Genomic DNA, 15,777 nt, shown 5'->3' on the forward strand with positions numbered 1-15,777 from the left:
AGAAGGAGAAGAAGAAGAAGAAGGAGAAAGAAAGAAAGGTAAGATTGGCCAACACTTTTATCTTAATCCACTCTCAACTTGGAATCTACACTAAGTGTTAAAATCCAGGTTTTGATTTTCCCTCCCCCACACCAAAGTCGGAAGCAACATATAAGCAGAAGCAACTGTATTCTCGTCTTTTCGCAGCCGGGCCCCCAGACAGCAGGAGTCCGCTCGTACGCGTGTCAGGGACAGCACCTTTGCCTCATGTGATGCTGCGAGTGTGAGCAAGGCCCACGCTGGCTGTGGACAGGCTTGAAGGGGACGGTGCACTGGCTTGTGGGGCTCGCCTAAAACACCCTCCCTAGGTGTCCGAGCTCGGAGAGCAGTTTTCAGTGGGCAACTTCGTGTCCATGCAGGGGAGCTGCAGGGAGCTCGGGGGTCTGAGAGGGCCCCAGCCGCGTCTCTGTGTGTGGCCTGTGCTCTCCAACATCTCCTGCGTCACGGAGAGTAGGTAGGGAAGTCCTGCACCTGCCCGACATCTGGGACAAATTACCAGCAGCTCTATGTAGCTGTGCTGTTGGGGGCGTGCAAGTGTGGAGTGAGGCACAGAGGAGGGGCCCGGCTCCACTGACCTGATCAATCTGGAATGAGCGGAGAGTTAAGGCTCCTACTCTCTGAGGCCCACCTGCGACATACACTCATTCTCTTCTAAGTATTTACTGGACTGATTTACTTAACAGTCACAAAGTAATTAGCGTGTACCAGTCACTGTTCATACCGAGTCTCAGGTCTGAACGAAGCCATGTGCCTGATGCCCTCGTGACACCCATTTCACAGATAGGGAAACTGAGGCACCATTTACTTGCCCAAAGTCAGGACAGGGGAGCTCATGTTTGGAATCACATGTCTTCTCCTCTCTCACCAACGAAAAATGAGTTCTGATCCATTAACTCCCCACATGACACATCTCAACATCCTAATTGTTTACCATGTTCCCTGGGGGTTTATTTTTTCTTATAAAAGAAAATTATCTAGACATTTCCAATCCATAAAGAGCTTGGAAACAGTATGTATAAAGTAGTAAATAACACAGGAATACTTGTGTGCCATTTCCATATCAACATATGACACAGCGCTTGCTAATGACTTTGCGGGTGAGGTTTTTTTTCCAAACCATTAGTATTATAATTAATAGCTGATGGGACTTGCTTGCAAAAGGCAATAATGATGCCTTGGTTATTTTTCTTCTTATATCTTACGTTAGATTTTTAGTGTTCCCCAAGTATAGTCTTGAAACAATAGGAGAGCCCTGAAAAAAAAAAAAACTGTTGGAAACTATTTCAATTTGCAAGCCACCTCCTGGTAAGCATGACTTTCTTTCATCCGAATGTTATATTTGGCAATAAAACCATCCGATGAAAGCCCTCCCTGTGTTTCATTTCATTGTCACCTAAATAAAGCGACCCATTAAAATCCCTGTCCTCAAAAACCAGACTCAGATCCCGACACTTAGTCTTCGCGCAACCTCTCTCTGCAAAGGGAGCAGTCAAAGGACAGGGAGGGGGGAGACAGACCAACCAGCGCGCGGTGTGGGAACGAACCCCCCCAAGAGGCTGACAGCTTCCAGGGAACCGCACATCGCAGACCCCTTCTGCGGAGGCGCGGTCTCCGTCGGTCTGGCGGGGCGCGGGGCGCACTGGCACGAATTAACTAGTTGGGAGGGAGGCACCGTCCCTGGACGCTCCGAGCGCGGGGAAGCTCCGGCCGCGGTCTGAGGCGGGAACCAGCGGCCCCCGCAGGCTGCTCCGGCCCGGCCGCTCCGCGCTCCGCGCCCGCGGTGGGTCTCCGTCCCCGCCGCCCGGTCCTGGCAGCTCCATCCGTCCGAGCGGGAGCCGAGTTTGCTGGCCGCGGCCGCGAGGGGCCGGCGGTGCTGATGTCAGAGGCAGAAGGCAGTTGTGATTGGGCCTAATTGGACTTCGCCGCAGCAAATAGACAGGCTCCCTGCGTGATTGGCTTCAAAGTGGCTGCTGCCGCCGAACTGGCCGAGGTGCCAAAGTCGGAGCCGCGCGCGGGGAGCGCAGACCCGGAGAGGCCGCCCGGAAGCCGAGGGGAGCTGGGGAGGGAGCGCCCTGCCCGCCGCGCACCTTTCCTGCCCGCGGCGGCGCGTCCTGGCGCAGAGCGGGGCGCGGGGCGCGGGGCGCCGGCTGCTCCCGGGGCTCCCCGCCCAGCTGCAGACGGAGGGCGGCGCGGGAGGACGAGGCGGGAGCGCGCGAGGGCTCGGTCCTCCGAAGGGAGCCGCTCCCGGGTCTGCGGAAGCCCTTTGGCGGCGGCGGCGGCGGGAGCGGCCAAGGTGAGCGTGTTGGAGACGGGATTCCTCGCCCGCGCGGCCCGCCGGGGCTCGGCCATGGCATCGGTCCTGGGCACCAGCAGAGCGTCCGGAGGGCTGAGAGACCAACTCAAATGCAAGTCCAAGCGGCGGCGGCGGCGGCGGTGCAAGAGGAAAGGTAAGGACGCGGCTTTCCGCGCTGCTCCGCGCGCCGCGTGTCTGGGGGCCGCCGGCTGCTCCGGCTTTACTTTCGTGCGCCGCGGGCGTTGGTGCCAAGCAGAGCGCGCCAGAGTTCAGATCCCTTTGTACGGGGCCGGGGGCCTCGGCGAGCTCCGAGGGCACAGCCGGCGGGGACGGAGCTGCGGGCTCCGCGAAGCCTGGGCTGGGCGCCGCGGGAGGAGGCAGGCAGGGGCGGCCGAGGGGCCACCGCTCTCCTCGCTGGAGGACAGTGCCCCCCGGACTTGCGCTGCACAGCCCGGCTCTGCCTCTGACCGTCAGAGGCGACATTAGCCCTCGGTGCTGAAGGAAACCCAGAAACCAGCAGCCCCAGAAGCAGGGACAGACCTGGTGCCCGCTCTCCCATCCAGATCGTCTTGGAGGAAGGAGTGGGCAGAGCACAGGCAATCACGTCTCCAAACTGCCTGACAGTTTCTACTTAGTCTGGTTGGTACCGGGTGTTGTAGAAACACTGGGACCTGCAGAAAGCAAGGGTTGGTCCTGGGGGTGGGGTGTGGGGGGAACGCAGAAATTAAAACCTGGAAAGAAAAATGGCATCACAGCTCTTTAGGGGGGAAAAAAAAAGAAAGGAAAAGAAAAAGAAAAAAAAAGAAAGAAAAAAAAAAACCCTTGCAAACCAGAAAGGGAGAAAAAGCAGCCGGATGACAGGTTGCTCGTGCCCCTCACCAAGGTTCTGGGGACCGCGGCTGGGAACTTAGTGCATCCCATCCAAAGCCCAGGGCTTCCACACGGGGCGAGGGAAAATCCCCTACAGTACCGCGGTTGCTGGCACAGTCTGAGGAGCAGGGAAGGGTTCCTCCAGTGCCTCCCCTTCTTTCTTTTCCCGGGGAGGAACTTGCTCTCAGCAGCTCCTTGTGATGAGTCTGCTGGGGAAAGTTCAGCTCTGATTATTATTTGAAATGTGATTTAAAAAAAAAAAAAAAAAAGAGTGACTCCGGAGCCCTACTGAGCACTGGGGCAGACACGGAGGAAGCGGATCAGATTTTCCAGCCTCCCGCTGCAGGATGTATTGTCAGCTATGGTGGGGGTGGCTCTCCCAGCCCGGAGAATGTTCATCTTTGCAGTGAGCTAACATAAGTTTCCGCCACAGCCGTCCCCGGCTGCTCTCAAACATTCCCGGAGCCCTTCACGGCTCTTCCAATAATAGGAAGGAGCCAGACGGCTCGGAGACTTCCATGCCCATACCAGACCGTCCCTGCTGACAGCTTCGTGTCGGGACCGCAGGGAGCAGAGGCGGCGGACACCTTCCCGGGAGGTGTCAGAGCCCTGGGCTTTGGAATGGGGGATTCTGTGATTCTGGTTGAACCCTCAGAGCTGCCCCAGCGATGCCGACGGCCCACTTTGCAGCCTGAAAATTTCATCTTGACACGGATCTGTTGGTGCCTTCCAAAACAAGGCCAGCAGAAAGTGACAGTCCCAGAATTGAATGACGACTCTAACTTTTGAGAGAGGAAAAAAGGAAACATTGTCTTGTAAATTCTAAGTGTTCGTGTTTCCCAGTAGCTTTGTTTAGTCTGTCTCGTATATTCAAATGGAAGCGTACGGACTAATATTTCACAATAAAACGGCATTCTACAGAAATAAAATGCAAGCTGACGGACATTATTGCCTTTCTCCAAATTCATTTTTCTTACCTTTAAATGTCACCCATGCTGGCTTTAGAAAGCATCCAGTTTTGGAAAGAAAAACAAGAAATCGGAAGAAAGGCTTCATTTGCTAGTAACTTAACTACAACCATTCAAAGTGAAATTTCTATGTGAAATATTTCCATGCCTTGGTTACTGTGAATAAACCAAGTCTCTTCATTTTCATACCCAAAAACGGAGGTGGGGAAAGCTCACGAGGTTGCGTGTGCTAATTCCTACATCTCGTGGATTCACGTGTAGGGTGACATCTGTGACACCTGCCGGCAGCTCCCTTGGTAGGAGAATCAACTCAAAATGCTAAATGTTCACTTCTTAGGGAGAAGTTAATACTATAAATGTAAGTGAGCAAATGAAAAAGGAAACAGCAATTATGGGACACGTTAAACCGTTACTGGCACTTGCTGGGAATAGGTCAGTACATGTGTAATTCTTAGTTACTACAGACCCTTGTTTTTCTCTCGGACCCAGAAAAATGGTGGATTTAAATGATATTCTAACAGTCGTGCATCCCAATGACAGCCGTTGAATAGAACGGTCTCGGCTTTTAAGCTTGTCCAGTTATGAAAACTCTGTATTTGTCACAGTTTAAAATCCATGTGCCTTCTGACGGTTGTGAAGGAATTTGGGAGAGGCTCTCCCGAGTACTAAAGGGAGCCAGTGATCGTGGACACAAAGCAAAGGGCTCTTCTCGCTTGGGAATAAATAAATTAGAATAAATGTTCGCCTTGTTTGCCCATGGTACGTGTTTGTCCCCCTGTGCTCATGGATGAGGCTGATTTTTGAAGGTGCATCTTAACTTTTAGCTCCCGGGGACCGTGCAAAGCTGTGAGGTTTCCGCATGCAGATTCCAAAAGTGGCCTTGATAGGGTTTTTCTTTTAACTTCCCTTATTATTGTCAAAATAATCGAAGGGTTTTCAAATTAAAACCATAGCTACAGCTTCAGCGTGGGACTGGTTCAATGCTTGCAGTAGTCGTAGGTAGGATCCAGAGCCTCAGAAATGAGATATTTTCCTGGTACTCGGTGCTTGTGGTCCCTGTATCACACAGGGAGTAGTCTGCGTCTGTAAGAAGCCCCTGAAAGTCTTAGTCCCAGGTACGAACCAGCCGGGACCTGCGTTTGTGTCCCAGACAAACTTTAAGGAAGATGCTCAGAGAAAACATCCCCCCGCCCCCATCTCTTCCCGTTCTCTTCTTGGGGTCCAGCGTGATGCATTTCTGCATTTTCTCTGTGTGTCACTTTTTAGTTGGGACTTTCCCTTAGAAATGATCTATCAATAATTTACATTTTCGGCACACATGAAAAAAATGTCAAAGTCTGAGTTTCAAGTAGGAGAAAAAAAACAACCGTGTAAAGGAGAAGGAAGCTGTGTGATTTTTACACATGTGGGTGGCTAAGGGATGCTCGCACGCCGTGTGACACGTGAGAGACGTGTTGTCTGAAAACACTGGGAACACTTGTAGTTTGTGCAGTGTCTTTATCTACTAAATGCCCCCGGGGCTCACTGCTCGTGGGGGATTCGGGGAGGCAGCCCCAGATTCTGTAGGTCTGGGTGGAATGAGGCGAGGCGACCGGGCACAGCCGAGTCTGCATCAAGGGCTCGGAGCAGTGTCTCCTGTGCCAGACGAGAACCCGGGTGCACGAATGTTACCAGAGATCCATCATTTAAGCCCACAGCGAGAGAGGTAAAGGTTTAAGGTTATTTAACATTAGTATCAGCTCAGCCAGGTGGGTAAGAGGCGGGGACTCTCGGAAACAGCACGCTCTGTGGAGATCAGGCTCTTCCGATCTTATCACATCAGCCGCTGGCTGCGTGCCGGGAGCGAGTCCGAGGGCTTGCGTGGACGCATTCGCAACCGCTGTGTCGTGTTTTTGTGTTGCTCTTTCCATCGTGAGTGTGACTGTCCCCCAAGAAGCTGTGCCTCAGCGTGAAATGCAGTTTGTAAATAAACCATCTTTCGGACTCGACCAGGAGCACAATGTGCAAAAGTGACTCGAGGTCCTAGGAATGTTTAAAAACCTGTTCTAGATGCCAGCCTGTTTGGAGGTGGGTCAGGAACCAACACACATTTAGCTGGTTCCCGGAGGCAAACAGGACGGGGTTCCGAGCAAGGGCTGTGGGTCCCCAGGCAGAGAAAGGGAAGGGACTTTGGGAAACTATTTGAAACGCTCTGTAAACAAGCATTTGTGAAGTCAGCGAATTGGATCCAGTCATCGGCACATGACCTTTCTTTTTTTTTTTCTTTTCTTTCTCTTTTTTTCCTGTTTTTTGAAGCATTTGGCAGCAAAATAAGTTAATGCTTGAAATCCAGATGTTGTTGCAGGGCGAGGGGTCACGCGGTTGCAGAGAACCGGAGGTGAATTTTGGGAACAGCCAGGCAAGGTACTGGCCCGTGAGAGTGGCCGGTGGAGCGCGGGCTGCCGGCTGAGTGTGGTGAGATGCAGATAAAAAGTTGGCAAAAGGAGCCGAGTCAGTGCAGCAGATGGACGACAGACGCAGGCTTGTTGTGAAACGCGAGTCCATGAAAAATTAATGACATAGAAAGATTGTGTCAAGGAGGAGGTGGGCAGGCAGCGGGCCCCTTCCTCCTGTCACCGTCCGGGTACCACAGGACGGTGCCTCGTCCCGGCTCCTGGCGACCCAGCCCCGCAGCAGCGCCATGCGTCCCCGGGCTGCCGCTTGCCTCGCTGTCTGACAGCTCGGGAGGAAGGACGGGTGCCGTGATAAAACTAAATTGATCAAACGAAGGGCCACCCTCTAACTGTGTAGGGACCCCCCCTTTACAATCTGTGCTGGTGCCTCTGCTTTCTAGTGACCCGTGTCACAGCGGTGATTTGAGATTGCTTCGAGGGCATTAGATATGATGAGTGAACTTGAATTTAGAATAAAAATAGGAGGTCCATGTGTCCGTATCTAAATAGTGGTGATCCAGGGATGGCCCAAGCAGAGTCCCAGAAGAGCATTATATAAGGAAATGCAGAATAAGGAAATCGTACTTTTCTTACTGGAGGCATGGAAGGATGGCCCACGCCCCGAGAGCCTTCAGTGTTCAGTTTGAAAACCACGTACGTGTTTGTTGTGTCTCTGTGTACCTGTGTGCACGGGAGAGATGGTGGAAACGTTAGAGCATTTTGTAGGTCTGCATGCTTCCTTTTCTAAGATGCTGGAGAATGAATGTTAGCGTTTTCACAATATGGACAATTCTAAACAATTCATAAGACCAGAAATAAGTAGACTACTCTGCCCTTCCATCATGTAAAAATATTATTTCTGAATAGATGCTGCTTTGGCTAACTGGGCTTTTAATTACCAGCAAATAAGATTTCTGAAAGGATAAGTGTCTAGATGGTAAAAGCAAGATTTTAGAAGCACTTCTTATAGTCATTTCTAAACTAAAAAAAAAAATTTTAAAAAGGTGAGTGCCGAGCAAAATATGAAAAGCATGGATGTCCTTCACAAAATATTCCGACTATGGGTGTTAGCTGTAGCCGTGTGGTATTGCGTTACGAGGAGAAACAGCCCCGCAAGGCCCCGTCTGAATTCGCACTGTTAAGGTTCTCTAAGTAGAGTGAACCTGAATTAACCCCATCCCTCCAATTAAATGTTTTTCCTCCCACTGAAATACAGAAGTCTGTGCCGTTAAGTGTTTCATTAGGCAAAGAGAATTGCTTATTCCTAGCTATTAATATGCTGTAATTCACTGAAGAATGTGGCACTATCAGATAAAGGGGCATTACTGTCAGAAAGGGGGAGTGTTTTTCTGGTTCTCGGTCCATGTGTAAATCAGCTGCACTTGTGAGGCTTTAGGAAGCAGGAAGGAGGGCATGTTTAGAACCGTGTGACAGACCCCTGTCCCCGCATGCGTGCCTGTCTCGGTCCCAACACATCCCCCTCCCACGATTAAACTTCTGTTGATCCATTTGTTTTATTTAAAGGAATGGGGGTACAGAGGCTACTGCGTCTGGGTTTTGCCTGGCTCTGCCTCACCGACTTCCCAGCAAACGCGCCTCTTGCCTCCTGGTTGGTGAGCGGACCTGGTTCCCAGGAACCCCATCAGAGAATCACTACCCAGAAATGCATGGATCTGCTTTTTGAGAGGTCTTTGATTTTCCCAAAAGTAAACCTGATCACTTGTAAAGATAGAAGGTAGTGGGGTTTTTTGGTTTTGTTTGGTTTTGTTTCTGAAGACTGATAAATATTTGGGGAAAAACAAGTTAATCTGAGGGTCTGGGTCTTTTCTACTCCCTGTGGGCACTTAGTCGTCTTTTATTCTAGTTACAGGAATTGCGTATGAAGGGCAGCAAAACTAAGTTTATTCTATTATTTTATTGGTGAGGAATGAATACAATTAGCATCTGGTTTCTGGTAAGAAAGTGGCCAGTAAGGGGGCTCTGTATTACACATTTGTGTGTCTGTATATATACACACACGATTACTATTATCTGTTTTAAATTATACAAATCATCAATAGCTAATGTTACATTTTCAATCTCAAAAAATAGCAAACAGGTAACATAAATTTTACATTTGCGCAAAAGAGGCGACTTCGTGCTTGATTAAGAACTAGTGTCCAGTGAATGGAGCCTTTATATAAACAAAGAAAAGTAGCGTTTATGTTTAGGACAGAAAAGACATATAATATCGATGTTCAGGTAGCTCTTAGATCCTAAGGTCATTTCTTTTGACTCCTCGAGAGGTGGAATGACAAGAGCTCTTCTTCCGCTGGGCACACTTGACATGCAGGACTGAGGGTGTCTCAGCCGAGCCCCTGGTACAGGGACGGGTCCGAGTGGCCGCGTGTGCAGCTCTAATCCCACTCCCACGTGAAGACTCCCAGTAGTCAGCCTCCGGCCGGAAGGCACAGCTCTGTCTCCACTCCTGGGAGGATCCAAATCTTGGAGGGGTTAGGGAGAAAAGTCCAGCCAGTGTAGACAAAAGGTGGGGGCAGGACAGTTACTATTTCTAGGGTAAGCCCCTGCTCACTTTCTCACTTCCACTAGAGTCTGGTGGCCTCTGTCCCACAGAGCCTGGTTCTAATGGCGCCTACGGAGAACTCATTTATGAAAGAGATCGAGATTTCTTTCCGTTGCAGTTTCTTCACCATTTGGACAGAAAATGAAACTGACATTGCTCGGAACTGATCAGTAAACTCTTTCCTGGAGTCTGCCCTGCACGGGAGGGGAGCTTACACCTGAGCGATAGCCCCACACTTCCCGATGATTTGCACGTAATAGAAAGTGTTCTTTTAAATGCCTTGACCAGGATGTGCTTAGGAGAATTTTATAGGTTTAATTAATCTTTCCTGCTCCATTTATTTCAGATGAAACCCCTGATTCTTGTTTCCCGCAGCTGAGGGACAGAAGACCCGCCTCATCGTTTTGCAGGGTCTTACACGGCTTCTCAAATACGTCTTCTAGATGCGGCATTAAAACGGGGTGGAGGGGACTGGGCTCTCTGAAACGTGACCTGTCACTGGTTGAAAATGCAAACCTGAGCAGAGTCCCTTCTCTGCTTCAAAACAATGAAAAGTGGGGGAGTCACCGTTTCTGAAAAGCGGGACCTGGGCGTTGTGATAGGGTGGCTCAGAGCGTCTGCCTGGGACACCCAGTAATTGATTAAAAAACAGATTTTGTCAGTCCGTAGGAAGTATCCAGATTCCCTCTCGTTAAAATTAATGCAGTATTTCCTAAAAGTTTAATTGCTTTTGGAAAAGTGCAGTTTAATAAACATGACAGAAACGTCAGCAAAATAGAGTGTGACCTCCTCTGCACCCCAAGTCTGGCTGGGTTCACTCAACCCTGGCGGGAGCAGATGCTGCTCTTGCGCTGGGCTCCAGGCTGCGAAAGCATCGTGTCCTTAAAGGAGACACGCGCTCTCTTTCTCCCAGACCGTGTGGGGCCGGGCGCCGAGGCAGCAGACGCGCCCAAGCTCAGACGGCCAAACAAAAGAAGACTTTGGCAAATCTGGGTGCTCGGTGAACGAGTATTTACAAGTACCACCTTTTCCTGTGCCTCGGGTGAATAAAAACCTGGATGTCACTTTAGCCGCTGACGTAAGGACAGCTTTATGTGCGCCTCAGCTCTCCTACTGAGCCTGGACGTGGAGGTTCCGGAAGGACGGGCCAGTCTCCAGCCGACTCGCCGCAGGAAGGGCCTTCACTCCAGACTTGCGCTCCGAGCATACATTTTCTGTTTTTGAATGACTCGATGCTGCTCATTTTCTTTCCAAAGAAAAAATAATTTTGCAATAGAAATCCTTGCTGTACCCCCAGGGAAAATCCTCGCAGAAACAGTAGCTGTGAGAAACCCTAGACAGCAGTGTGGGGGTGGGGGGCCCGTCACTTTGCCAGCCCTTGAAAGACCCTGTGCTGGGCAGATCGCCCTGACGTGCAGTAAGCGTGTACCCGGGCCTCCCGTCCGTGCCGCTGGCATCTGGAGGCGGCCGCCAATTCGGTCCTGATTGAAGTTCAGGGAAATGTTCACTTCCTAAGCGTTTAGGATCGTACTTATTTTAGATCTAACAAATTTGAGAGTTCATATAATTTTATGTAATCACCTGAGTTTTTTCAGCCAATTTGTAAGGAAGTTAAATTATAATTTGGCCTTTTATATGTAGATAATGAATAGAATTCACGTCATTAAAAAATGCATTTGTATGTTTTTGGTATAGAGTCCTCCTTTACGCCTAAGCCATCTACTCACAGAGAGGGCTGAGTCTGGATTTAAAATACCGCTGACCCTTGAACGACAGGGCTTTGAACTCTGCAGGTCCATCTGTACCCACATTTTTTCCCCATAAATACAGGGCCATACCGTAAGTGCATTTTCTCTTCCTGATGACTTTCTTGATGACGGTTTCTTTCTCTAGCTTACTCTGCTGCATGAATACAATCTTCAACACATACAAGGTACAAACTCTGTGTTTTAGGTGATCAGTAAGGCTTCCTGTCAACAGGAGGCCTCTAGTCATTAGATTTAGGGACGTCAGAAGTTCTCTGAGGATTTTCAACTGGGCGGGGCTTGGGGCCTCTGCCCCTTACATTGCTCAAGGGTCCACCATACGCATAAGCGTTTGTTGACGTGAGGGATTTCAAAATGTTAGAAGATTATCTAACTGTGAAGCAGCAAATGTCTACTACGTGCACATTTTTAGACGGACATTTATAAAATCACATACAGAAAACAAAAATCGTGAGTAAACTGAGAGCACAGACTCCTTGAGAGCGTGAAAAAATGGCCTTGGTGTGTGGCCATGCTTATGGTCCCGAGGTTAACATTCATCAATCATAAAGTTCCAAAACATCATTCTTTTAAAATATCCTTTTGTGCATATCTCACACGAAGTGAAATAAATATTTCTGTCTTTGTCTCTAATAAAAAATGATCTATCCTGTCCCGTCACAAAATAAGAAAGAAACAAAAGCCTGGTGGCAGGAAGAGATGTTATCAAAGAGAGAACGACAGAGACAGGGAGACAAGGAGAGAATAATTTCTGTCTCTTCCTTCCTGTGCCTTGATCAGAATTCACCTCCTACATGTTATTTTCTGTGCCCTCTAAAGCCGAAAGGGCACTTGACTTAAAAGCATCCTTGTTTTGCTTGCAGTTTTGCCTTAAACATTTTATATGTATTCAGACAAGGGCTGTCCCTGATGGAAGGACCATGTCTTCACCAAGGTCAAGGAGTCAGGAGCTGAAACTTAAGTTGACAAGAAACTTAGGCTGGCATGGTCCTCATCTCTGGGCTTATGTCGTCTATGGGTTATACACATACAAATGCAAAATCAAAGCATGGGATAAAAACAGGCTATCATGACCCTAACACACTGTTAGGCTCTATAGAAAATTTTTTAATGCAAAAATTATTGTATTTCTTACAAAACTGGATTTTTATTATATTTCTTTTATTACATCAAGTGAAACTCCAGTGTAAAAACTAACTTATTAAAATATAAACCTCTCTAGGTTTGAACATTTTTATTTCTCCCTCAGTGTCAAAATGTAATAGCTACTCAATTAAAACCCACTGAGAAAATTGATTTTGTTTTTGAAATAAGAATTACTTAAAGAAATAATCAGGACACTACAGTCGAAAGGAACATGTTTGAGGGGGTTGCGCATGGATCATGTGAGCTGGTGCGGGAGGCAGGCATTGTTCTGTGTGCGTAGTGACTTTTGGGACGGGATCACGAGGAGCTCTGTGCTCCCATAGCTCAGTATGGGGGCTGTCTCGCTGTACGCCATCGATACAGTTGCTGTAGAATCAATTATTAGGGTTAGATTGCAGATTCCTAAAGGTTCCTGTCTGGTTTATTTTGACGTTGTTGCTATGTAAATCCAAATGTGTTCATGCAGCGAACATTTGTGGGGCATTTTTATATGTCAAACATCATGGCAAACAGCAGTCATAGCAGTAACAGAAGCTCTGAAAATATCCTAAAAGAGTCAGAAGGTACATCTCACTTGGCTTCTCTGTGGTCCACACTGAAGAAGTAGCTCCCAAAACTGCCTTCCCAAAAGCTCAGGAGGTACATCTCTATGGTTTGTCAAGCCAGCTGTCCTGATGATTGGCAAGCTTGTGGATATGCATGTGGATGGGGTAACATGAAACCCTCAGGTCCATACAAATTCCAAAGATATTTCTCGGGGAGCAGGCCTTCAGAGCTCCGTGTCCCCTGCCCTCAAGTCTTCCACAGCCTCTCTCCTGTGCCTCTAGCTCACGCCCCAGTGCACACCTGCCTCAAGGGTACATGTCTATCCCCGAATCTTCCACCCCTGATTCCTCCTGGCACTGTCCAATAACTCAGTCGCCATCTTGCTTCTTGGCTAACCATTGCTAGGAACAAGCATTGCGTGTGTCTGTGTTATACAAAATTCCAGCACCAAGACAAAGCCAACGAAACCAACATGGCATCGAGGAGCTCAGCACTCTTTGCCTGGAGGTCATACAAAGTAGGGCACAGAGCTCATCCAAATAGTCCTTGAAGGTGTTCCCACGGCCACATCCACCCAATACTATGGACATGCTATGTCCTGAAGAAGATGACCGTCACTGAATCTGCTCTCACTTCTATGTAGATGGTCTGCTTCTTATCTTTCCCCTGTCTTACGTCTTAGAGAACTTTGACCTTATCTCTGACTCTCTGTCTCTGTTTCCATCTCGTACTTGTTCATTAGGCAGGGGCCATGTGTAGAACCCACACCTAAGCTCCCGCACTGGTCTGCCTACGTTGGCAGCAGTAATGCTGGCTGCAGTCTTTAGGTCTAGATATTTATCTGTAATGATACTTAGGAACGTTTCCAACCTCAGACATCAGGGAAACAATAAAAGTAAGAGTTGATAAAATTGAAGCCAGCAGAAATCAGAGTTCAGCATCCATGCCTCTTCACCAGCAAACCGTCTAACACTTAATCCAGGCGGTGAAGGAAATCCCTCGACTCATTTCAACTTTTTTCTTCTTTGGGTGTTTAGGCTGAGCTGATTGGTTTCCCAAAATGGACTTGACTCATTTCTTTCCATTTTAAAATGTTATTGCTCATATCAGGGTTCTTCTCACTGATATCAAAATCTCCTCCATCTGCAAATATCCAACTTTTACATACGAAGATAGAGACATCACCCGCCCCTCTACATGTGTGTATGTATTCATCAGTCATGTTTAGGTGACCTATAAATGAACTTTTAAGATAAAGTTTAGAATAGGAGGAGCTTTTTGTACTCATCGATCAAAATAACTACACACGAAAGTCTAGATCACAGGGTATTCGTGTGTGAGAGCTGCTGTGATGAAGCAGCACATACCAGGCAGCTTCAACAACCATCCCCAGTGCTCCAGGGCCTGGCACCGGGGAATCCAAGGTCCAGGCATGGGTAGGGCTGGTGTCTCCAGAGGCCTCTCTCCTGGCCATGCAGACGCAGTTCCCTCCCCATGTCCTCATGTGGTCGTCCCTCTACCCGTGTCTGTGTCCTGCTCTCCTCTTCTTGTGAGGAACACCAATCAGATCGTATCAGGGTCTGCTGAGTGACCTCACTTTACCTTAATCACCTCTTTAAAGACCCTGTTTCCAAATATGGTCACATTCTGAGGTCCTGCGTGTTAAGACTTGCACATGTGAATTTGTGGGGGAAATAATCCAGCCCATGAAAGACAGAAGAGCACAATTCTATTCACCTTTGGAGACATTTCTTGAAAACTAAAGCATTCTGTGGGTTATCAGGGCTCTCTTTGCAGAAACCTCATTTCTACCTCAATGCAAGCCAGAGAATATAGGTTCCATTTCATGACCGTCATAGCTCCAGGATATGAGCCATGACGTCTCTAGCAGATAGTCTACACTTGTATGATTAGACTAACATCAGACTGGATTAAATAATGTCTAGAATGGTTTTCTCCATTATTTGTCATGAGTGTTGTCACCCGATGTGATGGTACAAACTTCAGTGAATTTTACCTTATCCTGCCTGGGTTCCTCCTTTCCTGCCCCTCTGAAGAGCCTCGTTTCTAGTTCACATAAACTAGCATGACTGTAGGAAGGGGGAGTTGGGGAGGATCATCTACACCACAGACCAACTGCTTTTCTCCAACTGGAGTAGGATCGGTGGGATCCCTCTCCTACCAGGAGATGCATAGGATCCCAGGGTATCATTAGCGTGACACCATCTTCATCTTACGAATGAGGGGAGTGGGACCCAAAGAGACAAGCAGCTATTTCAGGAAGCTAAGGCGTGAAAGAGCAAGGCTTGGAGTCCAGGAATGTAGGTCCTCAACGGGAGGAACCATTGCTGTCAGGTGGAACCCAACACACAGGGCCCTGGAAGGAGGGGACTTCCCGGCGAGGGTGGAGGGGCACCTGATCCCGTGTTCTTGGGCCCCATGGAGGTCACTGCCCCTGGGATCCTCCTGCGGGAACTTCTCAGAGCAGTGTGGTCAGGGCCCGTGACGGGCGTGACACAGAGCTGTGGTAGAAAAGGCTCCACAGAGGGTCTCATACTTACCATCTCCACCGTGAAAGCAGCTCATAACATCGTAATGAGTGTGTGGATATGTTTGTATATATGTAAATACACATCTATGCAAATATTTGTGTCTATATATCCTCCCCTGTGTGTTCATTTGCCTAAGTGGTGTCAGTAACACAATTTTCTGATTTGAAGATTAAAGAAACCGTAGAGACCGTTGAACAAACTCAGACGTCAGCATCTTTGGTTTCCAGATGTCTCTATAGCACGTAGATTAAATTCCAAAATAAATCGTTGCATAAGACAAAAATATGTAAGGAGTATAACGAAATAAAATTAGAGACAAGGACATTTTAAATTCTCTCTCTCAAATGACAAATAGGAAAAAAAAGCTTCCAGCTTGCTGTTCATACACACCACCACACACGGAGAGATAAGTCTAGATGATCACCCTGTTTGTTGTGATTTTCGTATTATTTACTATTTGCAAAGAAAATAAAACACACTCTCCATTCTGTGATGTGCTGGACCTAAATCTGAATATTACAAAATGAGTTCATCAGATTTAAGTACACTTTTTTGGTTGTTCTGCGTCTGGATTTAAAATGAAAGCATTCTGCCTCACTTCG

At 48.3% G+C, this 15,777-nt stretch overlaps 1 protein-coding gene across 1 annotated transcript in view; it reads left to right on the forward strand.

Annotated features, from left to right (window-relative positions):
• The first annotated feature begins 2,375 nt into the window (after positions 1–2,375).
• Positions 2,376–15,777, forward strand: part of ADARB2 (adenosine deaminase RNA specific B2 (inactive)) — a 356,683-nt gene continuing 343,281 nt past the window's right edge. Inside the window, exon 1 of the mRNA XM_032881678.1 lies at positions 2,376–2,486. Coding sequence (XP_032737569.1) covers positions 2,387–2,486 — 100 coding nt within the window. The 5' untranslated portion in view covers positions 2,376–2,386. The remainder of the gene's footprint in view (positions 2,487–15,777) is intronic.

Source organism: Lontra canadensis, unplaced genomic scaffold, assembly GCF_010015895.1.
Source record: "Lontra canadensis isolate GAN:19392208 unplaced genomic scaffold, GSC_riverotter_1.0 scaffold76, whole genome shotgun sequence".
NCBI lineage: Eukaryota > Metazoa > Chordata > Mammalia > Carnivora > Mustelidae > Lontra > Lontra canadensis.